The sequence below is a fragment of the Podarcis filfolensis genome (assembly GCF_964270895.1).
Source record: "Podarcis filfolensis genome assembly, chromosome: 9".
Taxonomy (NCBI): Eukaryota; Metazoa; Chordata; class Lepidosauria; order Squamata; family Lacertidae; genus Podarcis; species Podarcis filfolensis.
This window is the reverse complement of record NC_139610.1, coordinates 56111275-56131933: the sequence shown is the minus strand read 5'-3', so window position 1 is coordinate 56131933 and position 20659 is coordinate 56111275. Positions and strand designations below refer to the sequence as shown.

Genomic DNA, 20659 nt, shown 5'->3' with positions numbered 1-20659 from the left:
TGCACCTTTGTGAATTTTGCATGTCTCCAGCTTGATACACCATGGCTCACAATTAGGACATAGCCTGAACGAAGGCAGTCATAGCAATAACGTTTTGTTACATGTTTAAAGAGAAAGGGGGAGAATGGGCGGGGGAATATTCCTAGGTGCTAGTGAATGCTAGGCTAAAAGGCGACAAAGATCAGGTTAGACAATTCCAACTTGAACATTTCAAAATATCCTAATTCATTATTGTAGACATCTGCCTATAATAGACAGTTCGCTTTTAAAACTGCACTTCTGTTACAGGGTTGCACCATTACACCTACAAGAATATCCTATGCTTGGCAAATTTGTAAAGTATAAGGGGGAGGATTATTTCTGTGAATTCTTCCATCCCCAGCTCCCAACTCAGCCCCCTGGCCGTGCCATATCTTGCACCACGCCATGAACATATATTCTGTTCCACTCACACAGTAAGTTAGGATCCAAGCCAATGGTTCTGAAGCCTCTGGACAGAAAGCTTGAAAGAGCAAGAAAAAACCCCCGTCTTTTCACCCCGTGCCTTACATTGCTCTTCCCTGAACCATGCACTGCTCAGCTTCAAGGTCTGGAAAATGGTTCCTTGCATATGCTTAGGATATTAATTACAGCTTCTGTTTCTGGGCCTTTGGATCTACTTAAATCTTTTGTTTTAGGATCATGTGCAGTAGCTGACAGCAGGGAGCCTTTGCAAAACAAACATGGCCCACAGTATCTTCCCTCTCCTCAAACATTCTCTTGTGAAAGTTTGCGTGTAACATTGAGGACAAAAGTTAGCCTGGCTAATGGTGCTACTGCCAAATATTAGGTGTGCAGTTATACAGATCTAGCCGATTCCAGGATTACTGTTAAGCTGCACTATACATGAGTTGCTCCTGGTCTCACCCCAATGTGTCCCCCCCCTTTCCTTTGCCAAGCAACAGCTGCACAGGGTATTATCTTACTACACATCTGGTTATTTGCTTTTACTTGCAGAGCAGAACCATATATCTGCACTCCACCCCAATCTCCAAGCAGTGCAAGGTTCCAGACACTTACCCGGGGCTCGTGTTTCCTTTTGGGAATGTGGCACAGCGGAAACCATGGTGTCTGTATGATATATGGCTTATTTACACATATATACATCCTGAGCCTATGATGGAGGGGTTCACAGCACTAACATCCCAAAGGGGTCTTGTTTCTCCCATAGGCTTGCATACTAGCAGAAATCAGCCATGGCACACTCTCTGTATGTGTTCATTTCCCAGCCTGCAACCTCATCTCTCTAGGTCACATCACAGCCCCAAAACTCTGCTTCAAACTTTGTCTTCTCTGGCACAGAGACCCCTCTCCTTGCTTTCTTAATGGCTCACCACCCCAAGCAATTACCCCATCAGGATCCTAGCCTGGCTTATATTTTAACACTTACTGAACCCAGGGGTTCAGTGTCTGGCACCCAGTTTAACACTCTAAGCCTTGATTAAATTCTAACACTGGCACCCTCAAACTCAAAATATAGATCTACATGCGCACACACACATACACAGGCCTCTTCTGGAATGTTTTGTGTTGGGTGAGGGATTTCAATTGCATACTGGCAAACTCAAGTTCTGCAATTAAAGTGGGTTTTGCATTCTTGCACAAATATATCCCTCCTTGAGATTTTTTTTTAGTAAAGAAGGTGATGGGGAAATGTCCTGGAAAGGGCAATTGTTCGATGCAACGTCATACTGCCTCCCCACAAACAAATCGAAATGCTCTATAAATAGCACACCTCCCCATAAACTTTCTGCAAGCAACGAAGGGTGAATGCTCTATAAAGAGATCTGGAAGTGATCACGCGTGATGCAAGCATATATGTAATTAGTAAAAAGGGTTACCTAAGCAATAGACCCTTGACTTTAAAAGAAACAAGAACACTACTCTATAAAGTCATTGACATTTATTTCTTTTCTTTTTTTACATTTCCCAGTATCAAAGTGGTCATGCACTAGAAAGAAAGCAAATCCAGTTGTAACTGCTGCTGCTGTTGAGCAAAGGGTGCAAATTTGCTATTTCAGGAATTCGCACCTGGAAGGCACTTCAAGTAAGGGACTTGAGGTCAGCTTGCTGTAGAGACATGGTGCCTTCTGTATGACTGACAGCAGAACCTCAGCCAGATGCAGCAATCTGATTCCACAGTACTTTTCACACCTTGCCAGAGTTAAAGGCTGCCAGATGGTGGCTTTCGGCTCTGATTTTAGAAAATGACTACTGGACGTTTGTCTTTGTTGTAAAAAATAACTCTTATGTCTACCCAAGGAACATTAAAAGACTTATTGTAGAAATCAGATCTGAGTGTGCAGGGAAGACTCTGACTCTGACTCTTCAATCTTCCAAGACCAAAATGGAGGAAAACAATGCATGTCTGAGCCTTTTGCTCCCTCTGGTGAAACATCGCAGTAAAGCTATAAAGTGCATATTTTTTAGCATTCTGTTTCTCTTTCCCAACAGATGGCAGCTCTCAGTACACTATGCCAATATTATCACCCTTGAGTATTTGTAGTGGAAATCAAAGCTAGGGATAAGAGAAAGTTCCATTTTAAAACTTTCCCCTTAAAATAATATGATTAGCAATGTGATGCAGGGGGCTCTCTTATGCTATTTGACACTCCTGCACTCCTCCATACAACAGTTTTAAAAGCACTGCTTTTGCCACAAGCGATAAAAATGCAGATAATACAGCTTTCCACACTCACCGGATCTGCATTAAAGATCCTCTGGTGTTTTGTTTTTACAAAGCAGTCAGCAAAAAAACTGTGAGCATTTAAAAAAAACAAACAAACTGGGTGTACTGGAGGAATTGTGAGCAGTTTTGTTTAGGTAGTACAATGCCCTCAATAGTTTTCAAAGGAATTGCAGCATCTTATGAAGCAGTGACTTCATCGCCACTGGGTCTGAAGGGTTGGGGAAAACCCCAATTTCTTTCTAACCCATACCCAACATTGCTCTTAAAAAACACACACAAAAAAACCCCCCATGCAATATTCATGGGTATGGAGAAACTGAGAATGGGAAAAAAGGTTTTCCTAAATGACATATGTATGGATCTGCAAAATCTTTAAAGTATTGGAGACAGCATTCTAAGGTTCATGTGCAGCTCTTGACTCAAGTTTTGCTAGTATCTAGTTTTTTGAGTCCTAAAACTCATGTATCCTCTGAAACTTCAGCAACCCTTTCGTTTTACAGAACACACATATATGTGTGATTGCCAGCAACTGTAAAAGCCGTAAAAAAAATAATCTGTATTCATCCCAGCAGGATCACACATCCTTCATCCAACAGCAGTCATTTCCTGCTGCCCTCCTCATTCTCTCCTCTGCAAGTATATTCTTAAGAAGCCAAAAAGACTCCAACAGTTCTTCCTGGATCCAGTTCAACCCATTAGGTCAAAGAGGCCAATGTATTGCTGCAGGCTGCTCTGAAGCTACTACTTTCGCTGGGTTGTTGTTGCTGTTTTAACGTTATAACGTGTAGATGGGGAAACGATGGCGGACAATATGAATCTTTGCAATGCCAGACCAGCCAGATTAGTATCTAATACATGGACAAACTTTGATGAACTTTCTTTGTTCCATGTGCAAAATCCACAACTGTCCACTGCACCATTACAATATTTGTAACATCACTCTCCCTGGATGGTCCCAAAGACTGCATATCTATTGCCAGAACATAACTGCCTTTGGCTACTGGAAAATCATTGGGAGCTTTGACCATCGGTTGTAAAGTCTATGAACTTTCTCTTGATTATTTACTGATGGGATTGGTGCTTCTGGCATGTCTTTCCGCTGAGACCACTGAATAAACTTCCAGTGACACTTCATGGAGCCACCCTAAATGCTTTCTCATGCCCTGCTGGCATTTGTCTCTTTGAACCAGGCCACTGATCTACTCCACTTGTGGCTGCGGTCATTCAAAATTCCTGTGTGAAGGATGAAGGAACACCTGGATGCTGATTTAATGTAACTATATTCTCCTCTACTTGGGTTGCTGTTTTAGCAGGACCTACAATGCATTCCACATGGGATTTCAGACAACTGTATGCCACTATAGGGCACTGTGATTTCTTGGAAGCTTGGAGTTCCGATTTAGGTATTCCCTGACACTTCCCTATATTGGCGAAGATGCTTTCCCCCCATCTTCTTCATCACCCAAGTCAGTCTTGTGAAGGAGTTTGGGTCCTGCCAGGCCAATGATCAGAGCCCCAGTTGGAGCTGTTAACAGGATTCCCAGGAAAGCTATTGTCAAGATGGTCAGGCCATAATGTTCTAGGACTGGGTCCTTCAGCTCTCGGGCTGTATCTAAACCAACAGAACCAATTGCAGCCTGCAGGGAAGGGGGGGGGGTGGAAAGGACATTGAATTGGATCACATGTTATAGTCACAGAAGGAAAGTTTCCTGTCTGCGTGTCCCCCTTTCTGAAGCTACCTGCACCCCACAAAGAAGCCTTTCTGGAGAATTAGAGGGGGCCTTCCTGAACAGACAGTACTGCTGCGGTTGCAAGGGAAAGGAAACCCCTTTCACTCCATGAACTTCATTGACTAATATTAAGAGTGCAAGCAGGATTCTTTCATTTGGCCAGTTCAGGACTTACAGGAGCCAGATTTGAATAGCCTTACAATCGCAGTTCACTGTGGCCCTTCTTAAATTTGGAGACCCTGGGGCTCAATCCAGCTTGTGGGGAAATGATAATCAGCTTCTGACTTGCAAAATGGGAGGCCTGGGCTGTCGCTGCTGTATGGGTCAAGTTATCAGTATTGTTACCATTATAATTCACTGGGTTGCTGAATTTGTGTATTAGGAAGCAAAATGGCATCTCCCCAAAGTAAAAACAATGCTTTTGGGGTCAACAGAAGGGGCTTCTGTTAGTGAGATCACTTTTGAGGGCAAATCTGCATGCATGGGGAAAGTGATCTCCTAAGAGAGCTGTGACAGAAAACACTTCAGAAAGAGAAAGAAATTAACCTATGGAGTAAGGAAGCTGATTATCAGGTTGCTTGCAAGAGTCAAAAGCAATATGCCTTTCCCACCTAGAGTAGCGCACCATGGCGCGTGATTTAGCATCTTTTCTGCAGAAGAAACAGGGTCTCCTATATAGGCGTACTCTACCTGGACAGTTGCTTTGGGGATCCATGCCAGTGCGATAAATGTTTTCTCTTTGAAGTTCAAGCCAGCAAAACTAACCAACAGGAATGTAGCAGTAACTCGTATCATGAGAGCCAAACACATTGTGATCATACAAAACCCTGTAGGCAGAGGGATATATACTTCATTATTCCTCTCAGGGGAAAATCAGCCCTTATCCTCATCTTATTAGGAACAAAAGTCAAAAGCAGGGTGATGCGTCAGCAGGACAAAGCCCTAACATTAAGTGAGAGCAACGTGGCCAACTGAGACGGTGGGGAGCAGTTGCAAGATGTTAGGGAATAGAACTGTGTGGGCCATTTGGACTTGCCTGTGTCCCCTACGCTAGCAATAAAGAGCATGAAATCACTTCAGGACTCTGAGTATATTTTAAGCTGCCACAGTGAAAAATGGGGAAAGAAGCCACTCCAGCCTGCCACCTTCTGCTGTGGCTCACACAAGCAGCAGGGGCTGGGATGCAGCAGTTGACCCTCTGCTCTGTTCTCTCCGGGGTATTGCTCTGCCCATTCACTTATGGAAATGCATGCTTGTTCAGCTTTGGAGGAGATGGTCCATTAGCTGTCCTCTAAGGGACGAGGGTAGCGCTGTGGTCTAAACCATTGAGCCTCTTGGGCTTTCCAATCGGGTTGGTGGTTCAAATCCCTGTGATGGGGTGAGCTCAGTCCCAGCTCCTGCCAACCTAGCAGTTCAAAAGCACATCAAAGTGCAAGTAGATAAATAGGTACTACTCCGGCGGGAAGGTAAACAGCATTTCCGTGTGCTGCTCTGGTTTCGGCAGAAGCAGCTTAGTCATGCTGTCCACATGATCCGGAAAAACTGTCTGTGGACAAATGTCGGCTCCCTTGGCCAGTAAAGCGAGATGAGCGCCGCAACCCCAGGGTCATCTGTGACTGGACTTAAGTGTCAGGGGTCCTTTACCTTTTTAAGGGACTATAGCCCTACTCATCAGTGCGTAGGAGCCAATTCCTAGAGGCTGAGGCCCTAATAAAATATTTGAGGGGGCCGGGCCCCCCACAACTTGATGGGCATTGTCATTCAAATGGTGTGTGTGTATGTGTGTCGCATCATGTGATCGATTATGCATGGCGGGGCTTACCTGCCCCTCCCCCCGCAATGTCTTATTCAAGTTGGCACCCCTGCCAGCACAGGTTAGCAGACTTACCAACCATTTTTGGTCCGAGAGAGACAACAGATATTTCGGCCCCGATTAAACCAAACAGAAAGGGTTGGAAAAATTGCCAGGCAATTCTAACAATCTCTTCCACTGCTTTCTGCAAGATGAAGAGTGAACACAAAGTGTTACAAGAACTAGTATTATTCTTTTTTATTAGATCTTTAAAATATAACAATTTTTAACGTAACAAGCAATTACATAGCATAATATATTATTCTGCAGCATGTTGGTTGGTCCTGATCAATACAGATGCTGACTGGCTGTGGATTCTGGAATTCTTTCCCCCACAAACTAGCCGTGTAATTGATCAATGTGTCCAACATTAATTTTGTTTAAGGAACCACTTTTCAATTTGTACCCATTTCCCCCAAACTTCTAGAAAATTTTTACTTCTATTCTGTTGAAGCTATGAATAACTAGCTTATTGTGTAGTTGTAGTTGTTGTCATTCATAGTATTACATTTCTCTCTTGCCCTTGATGCTAAAGGAGCCCAGGGTGCTACCATAAAGCAGTCCAACTTGAGTTCTCTCCTTCACACAAATCTGTTCCTGAGTTCTCGGCTTTAAACGGCCTCGGTCCAGTATACCTGAAGGAGCGTCTCCACCCTCATTGTTCTGCCCGGGCGCTGAGGTCCAGCTCTGAGGGCCTTCTGGTGGTTCCCTCCTTGCAAGAAGTGAAGTTACAGTGAACCAGGCAGAGGGCCTTCTCAGTAGTGGTGCCCACCCTGTGGAAGGCCCTCCCATCAGATGTCAAAGAGATAAACAACTACTTGACATTTAGAAGAGATCTGAAGGCAGCCCTGCTCAGAGAAGTTTTTAATGTGTGATATTTTAATGTATTTTTGGTCTTTGTTGGAAGCCGCCCAGAGTGGCTAGGGAAACCCAGCCAGATGGGCGGAGTAAAAATAAATTATTATTATTATTATTATTATTATTATTATTATTATTATTATTGTGTTTGCGAAGACAGGAGTGTTTGGCGTGCTCTTGTCCATGGGGTCACGAAGAGTCGGGCACGACTAAACAACTAAACAACAACATTATGTTTGCGGAATGCTCACCTTCTCCACAGACCATCTCAGCCCAGCCAGAAATGACAAGCCAATTGTGCAGAGGCCTCCAGATCCAGGAAAGCCAAAATGCTTGCAGCTCAAAAGAGTAAAAGCAGAGAGACCCAACACAAAGAATGCTCTCTTCCATACAACATACGTCTAAGACCAGGGAAGAAAACAGAAAGTATCTTTAAAATATTACTATAGCATTACTAAGAAACTGCCCTAAATTGATGGAATCATAATGCTAATTTAAAATCTACAAATGAGTCCTCCGTTTAGGACAAAATCAGCAATGACTGAAAGATCCTCACGCCCCTCCAACAGAGTCACGGAGGATTCACATCTTTGGGAAAGAGTGATTTTGTAGCATTGACAATCTCTGGATCACATTCTCAACAGTCATAAACTAGGACATGGAGAGTGTCTTTTGCATCATTCCCCTACCACTTCTCCTTGATGAGATGCAAGGCTGAAACTTTCCAACAGCTTCCTTTCTCACCTGATCCTTGCTTGGAAAGTACCAAATAAAAATTCCCAGAAGGCCACCAGCTCCTGCGCCGATTACAACTTCTATTAAACCACGGAGGATACTCTTGAAGACAGAGCCTTTTTGGACACAACAGAAGAAAAGGGTGTAAACACAGATTTTCATTTTCCTGCTTTGCTTGCATAAAGTTTATGCAGAGGATAGATTATGTCTGGCCTTTGCTGAGCATGAGTTCTAATTTGTTTGTGATTATATGGCAATGAGCATTAATCCTTATTTGCTTGAGCAGTGGTTATATTATTCCCATTAATCATTAGTTCATCCCACACTTTTCGGTGCCTTCCCCGCCCCCTCACTTTCCTAAAGTCCTTCAAAAAAGTGGAGTTGTTGTGATAGGGCAACAGAGCTTTAATTCACTTCAAACCCACATTCCCAGTTTGTTCACACTTCTGTCTCAGCAGCGTCTACACCAGGGGTCAGCAAACTTTTTCAGCAGGGGGCCGGTCCACTGTCCCTCAGACCTTGTGGGGGGCCAGACTACATTTTGAAGGAAAAAAAGTGAATGAATTCCTATGCCCCACAAATAACCCAGGGATGCATTTTAAATAAAAGGGCACATTCTACTCATGTAAAAGCACGCTGATTCCCAGACCGTCCGCAGGCTGGATTTAGAAGACAAGTGGGCTGGATCCAGTCCCCGGGCCTTAGTTTGCCTACCCATGGTCTACACCTTGCTTGGTCCTGTACACAGAATGGAAGATGGCAGGATCCCAAAGGATGTGGTTTTCGGGGAGCTGGTTTCAGGCACCAGGCCTGCTGGTAAACCAACTCTGCACTATAAGGTAAAGGTAAAGGGACCCCTGACCATTAGGTCCAGTCGTGACTGACTCTGGGGTTGCGGCACTCATCTCGCTTTATTGGCCAAGGGAGCCGGCGTACAGCTACCGGGTCATGTGGCCAGCATGACTAAGCCACTTCTGACGAACCAGAGCAGCGCACGGAAACGCAGTTTACCTTCCTGCCGGAGCGGTACCTATTTATCTACTTGCACTTTGATGTGCTTTCGAACTGCTGGCAGGAGCAGGGACAGAGCAACGGGAGCTCACCCCGTTGCGGGGATTCGAACCGCCGACCTTCTGATTGGCAAGTCCTAGGCTCTGTGGTTTAACCCACAGCGCCACCCGCATCCCTCTGCACTATAAAGATGTCTGCAAATGAGACATGAAGGCTGGCAACATCAACCTTGCAGACGACTGCAGTGTCTGCAGACAGACAGCAGGTCATGCATTCACAGTAGTTACCAGAGGAGAAATGAGGAACGCAGAGAGAAGAAATGTCCTGAAGAGTATTTTCAAGATAGAAAGCAGACAGAGTTAAGAGTATGTCTTCCAGATATCTTTGTTTTTGTTTTAAAAAGCAACTACTGAATTGAGAGGCTTTGTGCAGACTCCCACAAGAGGGGGCGGACTCTCTTTCCTTGGAGGTTTTGAAACAGAGGTTGGATGGCCAACTGTCATGGATGCTTTAGCTGAGATTCCTGCATTGCTGGGGGATGGACTAGATGACCCTTAGGGTCCCTTCCAACTCTAAGATTCGATGATTCTATACAAGCGTTGCAATTGGTTCTCTGTCCAGCAGGTGGCAGCCACTGTACCACAGCAGAAGTAAAAGAAAAAAAGAAATTGCGCTCGTCTGCTGTGATTGTTCTACAGTTTCTAAAGTGCAAAAATGAATATAAGAGGAAAGACAAAGCTGGTGTAAAGCAGCTCAGAACCAGAATTCTGGGTTCCCTCCAGACTGTCACTATAATGAAGGATGTATTCAACTTCATACCTGCAAATTTAGGTTTTCACGTAACAAACCAACTTTTACTTCTTTTTTAAAAGCAGACTTTTTTTTGTAGTAAGCAAAGTGATGGGAAAGCACACTAAAAAGTCTGGGATAACAATCAGTTGATGGGAAGTCGTATAATCTCTGTGCAAACAAATTAGCTCACTCAGCAGTGGCTATTGTATAACCACTGCAGGAAGAGATAAAAATGAGTGCTTAATAAACAGCAGACACTATATAGCCGCCACACAGGCTTTGTGCAAACAACTTAGGATGGATACTCAATAACAGGTCTTCAGAAAGCTCACCTCTGTAGTGAACTACCACATAAAATAGAAAAGTTCAGCGCAGCTGTCTCATGTGATGTGCTGCTTTTGCTACCTCTTTCATGCATAGCACTTAGTTGGAAAGCTGCACTGCAAAATTCATAGCTGTGTGGAGTTTGAAGGATGGCCGAGCTGCAGTCTGTGCGTCATTTCAGAAAGTGCAAATTAAGTAATTTCCGCTTTAATGGGAATAGAATGGAATTCCCCTTCTCCCAATCACAGCTGTTTGACAACATATATTCTCTGTTAGAGAAGAGGTCACATCATAATGAACCGTTCCTGAAGTCAGCCTTCTCCTATCCTCAAGGGAAATTGCACCAGATTCAGCCTCCCAATTCTGCCTATGCTTTTTTTTAATGGGTCCATGCAGTGGCTTTTCATTTCTAGGGCATAGCTCCAGTACCTGTGGAAAAGGCGATGCCCAAGAAGGTGTTGAATCCTGTAATGGCCACGATATCATCCATGCTGGCAGCAGCTATTAGCAAGGTAGGAATGCCTTTATCGACACCATATCCTCTGGATTGCAACATCAGCAATGAAAGGACGACGATAGCAGGAGACACAGCACCTAGAACAAACCTGAAAGGGCACAAAATTAGCTCTTGGTGAAAGAAGGGAACATTACATTGCTTCATTCAGATAAAACTTTACAGAAGATGATGTATCAGAAATTTCTGGAAATAAATGTCTCTCCCCTCCCCTTCTCTCTATAATCACAACAATGCACTCCATGTTGCAAAAAAGGGAAAACAAGACACAGCTGTGTGCAGTGCTGGATTTACGTATAAGCTAAACAAGCTATAGCTTAGGGCCCCCTCTCTTGGGGGCCCCCCAAAAAATTAAAGGGGGAAAAACCTGGATGTACATTTCCAAAATGTAAGATAAAATACAAATAAAATAAAACCTACATACAGGAACAGTGTTTTGTGTTGTGTAGGCTCCTATGATGTAAGTAATGGGCCCTGCCTGCTAGTATGCTCCCTAAAACATCACTGGTTTGCTCATTTCTATATATAGGGTGCCTACACTCTGCATGGACTGGTTGCATAGCAACATGTGCAAATGACTATTAGGTCAGGCCTCCCCAACCTGCGGCCCTCCAGATGTTTTGGCCTACAACTCCCATGATCCCTAGCTAACAGGACCAGTGGTCAGGGATGATAGGAATTGTAGTCCAAAACATCTGGAGGGCCAAAGGTTGGGGATGCCTGCTATTAAGTCCATAAATTTCCAAATAGCACATATTCAACACAAAAAACAGCGACAATTTGTTGTTGACAAAGGACAGCTGGACATATAAAGGGCCCCGTTACCTTCAGTAGCTTAGGGCCTCATCAAACCTAAACCTGGCCCTGGCTGTGTGTCTTCTCTGTGTTTCTCAGTGCTGCCACTCTATGAAACGCTCCAAGCACCTTCATTATCCAGACTGGTAATGGATTCCAGGAGAAGGGAGAGATTCCATGCTTGCATATTCTTATTAATAACACTAAAGAACCCAAACGATGCATCCCTTCAGGGCTCGGGACTTTGTGCGCTGTGTTTAAGATTGCAGTTGTAGGTATTGCTAGAAGATATGTACCGCTTGCAAGCAAGAGAAAGCAAAGTTATCTCTTACCCTAACATAAACCCCCATTCCCATGGCAGGTTCATGATATAGTGAGACAGGACAGCTGCTGCACAGGCTTCCGTGAGACAAGGACCAAAGCTTAGTCTGAAACAGATCGCTTTCAACTTATTCAGAGCCTGAAAGACAAAACACATTTTTTAAAAAACAACAACTGTTGTCAACTTCTTTTTTACTGTTACGTAAAATCAGTTGAGATTTGCTCTGCTGTACTCAGCTTTGATTGTATGGGACAATACAATGCATTATAATAGGAGATTGGAAGTGGATTCAAGGTGTTTAGGATGAAGATAGATGTACACCTTTCAGTTCGTCTCCTGCAGTGTGAACACAGCTCTTCAAAGTGCATTACAGATATGCATTCCAGAAAACTGCATACTAGGTTGGCAGTAAGTCTCACCCTTAATTTCGAGAATTAGGGGGCATGTAAGTTTCCCCCACATTCTTTTTTTAAGCAATGCATGCACAGGCAACACTATCTAATTTTAATTCCCTTTGGGTGAGAGAGAATTAGAGACTTGCAATGCCCTTCATTTACAAATATACAAGCAGAGCGTAAGTGGAAGTAATTCATAAAACATAAAACAGTAATTAATTTTTTTAAAAGGGTCTGTGGATCAGGAGCTATAACAATATACAGTGGTACCTCGGGTTACAGACGCTTCAGGTTACAGACTCTGCTAACCCAGAAATAGTACCTTGGGTTAAGAACTTTGCTTCAGGATGAGAACAGAAATCACGCAGCGGCAGCGGGAGGCCCCATTAACTAAAGCGGAACAAATTAAGTTCTTAACCCGAGGTACCATTGTATTCAGTAAGATGCTCAGCCTTCACCTTAAAAAAATCAGAAACTTATGTAAAAACAGTGACAGAGATTAGGAGTAGAAGTGTGTTGGATTGGTGCTAGCCAATAGTTGCCCTTCACAGATGCATTTTCCCCAACGTACATTGGCACTGCAAGAAACTTGCTCCAAAAGATTTTCCAGAGCTTGCTCCAAAGCAAAAAAAACACACCATACTTTTGTACCAAATCATACCACTACAACCGCAATAAAAAATACTGTATCTGTTTTCATTCTTCCTTAGGAATGGAAAATTTAAATAGAATGGTGCTTGAATCCAAGAGCTGTGGGTTTGGCATCTAGGTAACAACTCTGTTTTCTGGGTTCTGCAAATGTCTCTGATGTTTAGAGAGAGGTGGGATAGAGAAATTATATCTAGCATATTATCTAGTGAATATTTGGAGCCGGGAAGAGTTTAAAGAATAAACAATCTTTCTGCGGGCAACATTCTTTTATTTTGCTTTTGTGTGGTGTCCAGGAAAGCTCTTTGCCACACTTCTTAGTGTCCATAAAGATTTTGCATGTGTTAAGGACCATTTGATACTTCACCTGTGGGTCAAGGCCAAGACCAGCAAGAGCCAAGATAATTGAGAGGGCAATGTTTCGCAGGGTAGCTCCCCATTTCACATTGATCTGGACTAGTTTACTAGTGTATGGGACATTCCTGATGAGAAACCCAGCAAGCAGCATCCCTAAATGGAACAGAGAAAGGCATGTCACTCATTGTTGACATCACAGGTGGCAAGCAACATTTGGAAAGCATGGGACGAAGTGGCTGCAGTGTTAAATTGTGTGCCAGAATAACAATATGGAATGGGGCTGGGATTGGGCTATATCACTGGGGGAGAGGGGTTGAATCCTTTCCCCTCTACCCTTTCACAATTTAAATCTGCTGGAAACCAGTAACAGTTGCAAGCAGCTGGGGAAGAGAGCAGCATATGAATGCCTTTTCTCCAATCTGTACCAAGTAACAACTGTGGCACGAATTTAAGTCAAGGAAACAGTTCTGTGGGCAAAGGTGAAAAGATCCCTTCTCCAGAACTGCAGCCCAGATCCTGTTCAAGCCCTTTTCTGTGGCTGCTTATAAGTCTGAAAAACAGTATCTACTTATCTAATTTACATGGAGATCTCACCCACAACTGGGAAACACTGGCCTGCGAGTGCTCCAATTGAAGACGCTCAAACTCGGGACGAAAGGGAGAACCGTGCTAAGAGGAAGGCACGCTTGGCAAACCCTCACTACTATGATTAACTCCTGCCTGGAAACCTATGTCCCCACTGTGGAAGGACGTGGGGATCCAGAATTGGCCTCCACAGTCACTTGCGGACTCACTGTGAAAACTATGTTTATAGAAGACAATCTTACTCAGCTACGAGCGACTACAGGAAGAGGAGGAGGAGGAGGAGGAGGAGGACATGGAGTTAGGATTCTCTCTGCCCCAACCACTCTGTGTTGTCTCAGATGGAGAAGGAAAACAGCCTTCCATCTTAAACTGACAGTGACTGGTAGATGCCATTCTTCCTTTTTCTATTTGACAAGACACAGAGATCCCTGGGATTGATCTTACTGTGCATCGGTGGAATTCAAACTTACATACTTGATGAAGCAGGTATATGACCATCAACATACAAAGATCTTAACAGCAACTTACATATGCATGTTAAGAAACCAGCTTTTCTTAAACAAACAGCTCCTTGTCTTTTGTCACTCTCCTGCCCAAAATACAAGGGACCCAAGTCCAGCTCAGTCTGAGAGGTAGTTAAGCACATGTATTCAATGGATTTAACAAGACTGACACCTTTTCCTCTTTTGGCTGGATGGGATCGTATGTAGGGTGATGCAAATATGCTGTATATCTTGCTTACACTTGAGAGTCCTCTATTACTCACTGGCTGGAGGGGGGAAATGGAAAAAGAAACTCTTTAAAACTAGAAATACCCTTTGTAACATTTCGGTTACCTGAAGGAAATAAGCCTATGACTGATCTCCAATGGAAACCTCTTGAAATGATGTATAAATAAAATGGGAGCCTAAATTGACATTTGGACAACTCTGCTGTCATATTAAAAAAACCAGGTCTATGTAAAAATAAGATGATGCACGGTACCTGATAAAGCAATACTTACCAAAAAGACGAGGGAGTGGAGGGAAGCCAGGTATTCTAATGGACTCCATAATTTTACCACCAAGTAAAGAACAAAAGAAGAGGAACAAAAGTCCAAAGACATTTCCACCAGGAAGACATTCCTTGCCTATAACAGCCCAGAAAACAGCCCAGATCAGCGCTGCTGCTGCTACTGGAAAACAGGGGAAGAAATGCTTTAGCATCCTTCAGAAATCATGTTACGTTCTTCAGAGCTTCATGAAAACTGATTTTTGGTTAAAGTAATGAAAGAAACAAAAGTTGCGCTAGTAATGCACTTTTCTGCGCCATTTTTTAAAATGTTCTTTTAATTTGATTCTTTATTTAAAGCTACTGTCAAATGCTTGTTGTCATGCAGTCAACAATGATGGGCTGTTGCAAATCAGCTATGGTGCTAAATGTGCTACCATGCAACCCAGGCCACAGATGAGTGTGATTGATTTTTTATTGTTGTTCTGCAATCTAAATAGATTTTAGAGATGTTTCAGATCTCCTCCCAGTTACTGTTATTTGTTTGAGAATGGGGATTTTTCTTGGCAGCCCCTTCTGTTCTTTCCCGCTGCACCAGAATGGGAGCACTGGAAAGTGAAGATGCAATTTTAGAACCATTTCCTACACAGCTCTGCCGAATGAAAACAGAAGTTACAGGGAGCCAATGGCACAAAGGAGTTTCCATACTTATCCTTCTTTCTTTGTTCCTGGGCAATGAATACTATCTCCAACAAAAAACAAAAGCAATAAATACCATTGCAAATAATATAAACGGATTAATAAATAGTAAAGCTTTCCCCTATGTGACCATTTCATCTAGGATCTTCAGAGATTTCACTCAGCAGCAAGCCATGAATCATAATGTTTTCTGCAGGTCAAATTATTTGGGTCATATTCTGTACACATTACAGGAGAAAGTGTCTCTTTGTGTGCTTGGTCATGACCCACTTTCAAGATAAATCTGCATAAATGTAGTGAGGATTATAGACTTTTGGGAGTTCACTTACAAGAGAGAGAACATTAAGACCAGGCTTAAAAGCTTACAATAATGATTAAAACAATAACAGTTAGGAATGAACTGCAGAGCTGATGGATCAAAATTGAAGGGATATCAGTTATCTTGTCTGTTTAGCAGACAAAAGAATTTCAGTGGCATTCTGAAGGTTTTGGTTAAGGCTCCTGAAGGTTTTACTTGATTTATCACACTCTGATTTTCCTCCAAAGACCTCCGAGTGGCTAAACATATCCAGGCAGGTTAACTGAGCCAAACCTGCTGAAGAACTACACATGAAAATGTTAGAATATGTTACATGTTTCTTGCCAATTCACCTCTGAAGGGTGCTTGAGGTCCCACAATTAATTATCCTGGGATAATTAGCCTTGCAACTTCCTTAAACCTCTGGTTTGTTTCTGCCTTGTAGAGGTGGATCAGAGGTTGAAGGTCATCATCTCCACACAAATCAGAGACCATGAAAACAATCCCAGTACTGTTAGCTGTGACACTGTGCAGAATTCACAGTTCCATAGGCCAGCAGAGTGATGTCTGAATAAAAGGGATCAGCTGATTGTCGGTGACTTCAGTCTCCACTGGGATTAGTTACATGCTGGAGTTCTCCACCCTTGCCAAAAGGGGAGTTACCACTGATCAGCTGATATTATACCTTTTTAAATATAAAACCCTGGACCTTAAGATTAGGTTAAAAAAAAAGAAACCAAGACAATTATAGCCAATAGAAAACTAAAGGGTGGCTGTATTCGCTTCCCCTTTTGCATTCCCTTTGCATACCATTTGTTACAATTTCAGCAAATATGCCTTGTGGTGGGAAAATACATATTTGCCGCAGTTTTCCTGGTGGCTCCTCCTCCACTTGCGGTTCAAAATCCTTCAGTGACGCTGCCTCTTCATTTTCTACAGGAAGAATCTCTTCCTGATTTAAAACAGGGAGAGCGGAGGATGACACATTATCAACAATTGACGTACCAAATAATGCCGGAGTCCTAAGAAGCAAGTGCTACTCAACTCAATGGGACTTACGGTACTTCTGAGGATATACCATGACAAGACTGGGGATTTTGAAATCACAAGATGAATAACGTCAAAAGGACCACTCCTTAATTGTCCTTTGTAAAGTTACCAGGCGCAGCTATCTTTTGTTAGTGAGATTTCACCCACTAACTGGGTCTTCTTAAAGTTCTTTTGAATGGGGCAAAGGAAGACCTTTCCCCATTCCAGCTGACATAATCTTGGTGTTAAGTGTATGAGCCAAATGAGGCAGACAGGTTTTCTGGAGAGGGGCAAGAGAGAGCTAGAGAGGTATAGGGCAGTAGACTTCCCTCTCTCTTGGGCAATAGGGTGGTTCATAATTTTTTTTTTTGAAAATGCCTGCTCCAAAGGTCTTATCTTACTACACTAGGGATTATACAGCTATATCTGAAATTTCATGCATATCAGTTAATATCTTGACCCTCCTCCATGAAAATAACTGTTTACTTGGCCGTTTTCCTATGCCATGAGGGCTGAAATTTCAATTCAGTGGAGCAGGATCAAGATATTAACTGATATGCATGAAATTTTGGATATAGTTATATAATCCCTAGTGCAGTAAGATAAAACCTTTGGAACAGGCATTTTCAAAAAACTGTTTTTTATGAACTGCCCTATTGGGCATACTTAAGCTGTGCATATCCACCTATGCTCAGCCTGTATATTCAAAAAGAAACTCGAAAACACATTAAGAGCCTCCACTAGTTAGGGCTGCCATATGTCTGGAATTTCCTGGACATAGCCAGGATTCGCTATGGCATCCTGGTGGAATTGTCAGATAGCGGCTAAAATGTCCAGGGTTTGTTTTTGGCGGTTTCCCTAAAAAATAGGTAAATACTTCATGGGGGGGGTCATTTTTGACCCGAACTGTCAATATATTTATAAAATATGTAATTGACAAATACCTGAGCTATTTCGGGCTCGGAATCAACCTTATTGGTCTTTGCAAAGTATCCCCCCATCCTTACTGTTCTTCACAACATCGTCCGACATGCTGACCAACCTATGATTTAAACAAAATGTATTTCAGGTGCCATATATTCTACCTCATTTAAATGGGTTTCCTCCCACTCCCAACAGCATTGGGATTTCTTTCCATTAATATTTAAACATTCAGCTTCCCAACCACATGGTTACTTGCTAAATTACAATGGATTTCGATCCAGTGAACCAAGGGTAGAAGGAAAAACAGTCAATGCTCTTTTGCAAATGTCTGTGGAAGTTCATACAGTGCTATAATAGGCAGGTTACACAGCAATACTCCAGTTTCTGCCTGAGCATCAAGTATGTGTTTGAAGTTGCATGAACTCTTGTACTGAGTGAAAGAACATCTTTGGATTTGGGTTTCTTTTTTTCTAGTACAGTGCTCTAGCAAAATCTTGCAGATCAACTAACAATATTTACTAAACTGTGTAAAGTATTTTTTTTCTGATCTAGTAAAAGATTAGTAGTCTGTGCTGCCATGCTGGCTGCAGAGGAGGGAAGCCTCCACAGTCAGCACGCCAATACAGTTTCTAGGCTGTGTACACCATACCTTTAAACCACATTCCTTCCCTCAAAGAACTCTGGGTACTGTAGTTTAAGAGGTGCTGTAACACTGTGAGGAGTAAACCGCTTTAAAATTATAGTGTGTACAAAGGTAAAAGGTAAAGGACCCCTGGACAGTTAAGTCCAGTCAAAGATGACTATGGGGTGTGGCGCTGATCTTGCTTTCAGGCCAAGTGAGCCGGCATTTGTCCACAGACAGCTTTCCAGCATGACTAAACTGCTTCTGAAGCAACGGAACACTGTGACGGAAACCAGAGTGCATGGAAACGCTGTTTACCTTCCCACCACAATGGTACCTGTTTATCTACTTGCACTGGCATGCTTTTGAACTGCTAGGTTGGCAGGAACTAGGACAGAGCAACATGAGCTCACCCCGTCACGGGGATTCGAATCACTGACCTTCTGATCGGCAAGCCCAAGAGGCTCAGTGATTTAGACCACAGTGCCACCCGCATCCCTATAGTGTGTACAAAGCCTCGGTAGGCTGCCGACATGTAAAAGAAACTGACTTCAGATGGGAACACAGTGGTTTGCCAAAGTGGCGCTGTTCCACATAGCTGTCAAAGCTTGAGCAGCAATGATGACCTTAGGGTGCTAAAATCAATGAAGAGTTATAGTTGTGGTTTGGCAAGGTGGAGGGGCCAAATGTTTTTGCTTTGTTTAGAACTATGGCAAGAATGAGAACATCTCTAGGAGCCCAGGTGTGTATTGTTTAGGGTTGCCATACACCCGAAATTTCCTGGGCATATCTGGAATACTGCAGCCGTAAGCTCAACAACTTTTCTGTCCAGGTTTTCACTTTTTTAAATATGGCAACCCTGATATTGTTATGAGTTTGTGGGTGCCAGGGTTTGTGGGTGCAAGACACCCACAATTCCTGTATTTAGTAAGTGCTAGAATTTAATCAATGCTTGGAGAGTTAAACTGGAAGCCAGACCCTTAATAACTGGACTCAGCTCCCCGTGTTCAAAAGATTGCCTAAAAGATGGGCCAACTGCAGAGAACAAGGGGAGATGGGTTATCAGCAAAGCAAAGACTCTGTGCCAGCCAGCAAATGCAAGGAGCCCCTCCCTGAGCTCTGAGAACATTAGAAGACAGTGCTAGAGTTTTTGTTAGGACGACATTTTAGGCTTTCAGTTGGCTGCGTTGTGATCGATGTGAAAAAGGTGTTAGTTGTTAAACTTAGCAAGCTGGAGAAGGGGCCCAGAGTACAATGCCAGTTGCCTGTTTTGAATCAGAGACTGCAGCAATAGGAGAGAAGGGACACTCCTGGAGGGCAATGTTTTGAACCTCTCTATTATAGGCTCAGGTTGTGTGTGTGTGTGTGTGTGTGTGTGTGTGAAAAAACCATATATCATAAAGACATCACAGTCTCCGCTGTGCCTCATTTCCAAAGGAAACATGAACCCTGGGTAAGAGGGGATAAAAATTGTAAACAGCTTTTCAAAAGCTTCATATCAAGATCACCTCCTAAACACTTGCTCACCAAGACTAAGGCTGCAACAACCCTTAAGACACTTACTAGGGTGTGTAAATCAGTGGGCCTTACTTCCAAGTAAACATGCTTGGGATTGGGCTGTAGCCAGTGCTTTTTTCCTAAAAAAATGTTTAGGGATATTCTCATTTTCCTACTCATATTGAAATACTGCCCCTCAATGAGGCCAAACTTAGATTCACAAAATGTTTAGGGGTATGTGTACCCCTGTGTACCCCCAGAAAAAAGCTCTGGCTGTAGCAGTCAGTCACCTCTGCACTGACTTACATGGGAATAACTTCCAGTGAACCCAGCAGGGTTTAAGAAACCATTAACTGGGCCAAGCTGGAATATGTTTTCCGTCTCAAGCAGCTCGGCTGAACAAATGTGGGCCAGTTCAATAGCAGATCAATGTAAGTGCACATGCCAACCCTCTCAGTGATAAATCCCTACCTGTCTTCGGAAAGTCACACAGAAGCCGTTGCTCACCCATGGAGAGCAAGAGGAGACAGAGGGCCCAGAATAGCTGACCACCGAGGCGGCTGAGCCTGATTTACACCTTCCAGTGGACAGGCCAGGAGGGCAGTCTTGAAGAGTCAACCTCTGTCCCTCAAGCTAGGTTTCAGTGGCAGATCGCCAGGCTGGCTCTGAGGCGACCATTTCTCTCCAGGGACTTCACCAACCCTCTGTCAAGCCATGGAAACCAAGATGGCGTGGATTCAGTCCCATCCTCTCCAACATTCCGCTTGATTAACGGTCGCTCCCGACCTTCCGGAAGGCAGGAGAGCCTGGAGAAAGAGCGCCAGGCAGCGGGAGAGAAAGCTAACTGGCAACCGGAAGGAGCATTCCCCTCAGCTGCTTGTGTGGAGAGCAAGGCGGGAATTCGCTTTTTCGTTGTTTACAAAGGAAACCAACAAGCAGGTGGCTTGGACTGCT

The 20659-nt window shown here is 43.4% G+C and overlaps 1 protein-coding gene across 3 annotated transcripts; it reads right to left on the bottom strand.

Annotated features, from left to right (window-relative positions):
- Nucleotides 1-1927: 1927 nt before the first annotated feature.
- LOC310742267 (sodium/hydrogen exchanger 9B2-like) lies at nucleotides 1928-20473 on the bottom strand. Of its 3 annotated transcripts, none has more exons than XM_083571474.1 (12): nucleotides 20177-20473; nucleotides 17607-17704; nucleotides 16444-16585; nucleotides 14650-14820; nucleotides 13072-13214; nucleotides 11672-11799; nucleotides 10460-10635; nucleotides 7913-8019; nucleotides 7420-7569; nucleotides 6347-6455; nucleotides 5149-5285; nucleotides 1928-4365 (listed from the first exon to the last, which is right to left on the bottom strand). In XM_083571474.1, the coding sequence occupies exons 2-12, from the start codon at nucleotides 17661-17663 to the stop codon at nucleotides 4150-4152; spliced, it is 1536 nt and encodes a 511-aa protein (XP_083427600.1). In that variant the 5' UTR covers nucleotides 17664-17704; nucleotides 20177-20473; the 3' UTR covers nucleotides 1928-4149. The 3 variants fall into 3 exon arrangements, with proteins under 3 accessions (XP_083427600.1, XP_083427602.1, XP_083427601.1); XM_083571476.1 differs by having other exon boundaries at nucleotides 14650-14775; XM_083571475.1 differs by having other exon boundaries at nucleotides 20213-20473.
- Nucleotides 20474-20659: the final 186 nt, after the last annotated feature.

Bases quoted from the DNA above. Each gene is read 5' to 3' on its own strand.
- LOC310742267 (XM_083571474.1), bottom strand. From the start codon at position 17,663: ATGGGGGGATACTTTGCAAAGACCAATAAGGTTGATTCCGAGCCCGAA. The intron at 11,800-13,071 runs GTGAAGTATCAA...TTTGTCTTTCAG, and splicing joins GTCTTGGCCTTGACCCACAG to GCTCTGAATAAGTTGAAAGC. The intron at 6,456-7,419 runs GTGAGCATTCCG...TTCATCTTGCAG, and splicing joins TGAGATGGTCTGTGGAGAAG to AAAGCAGTGGAAGAGATTGT.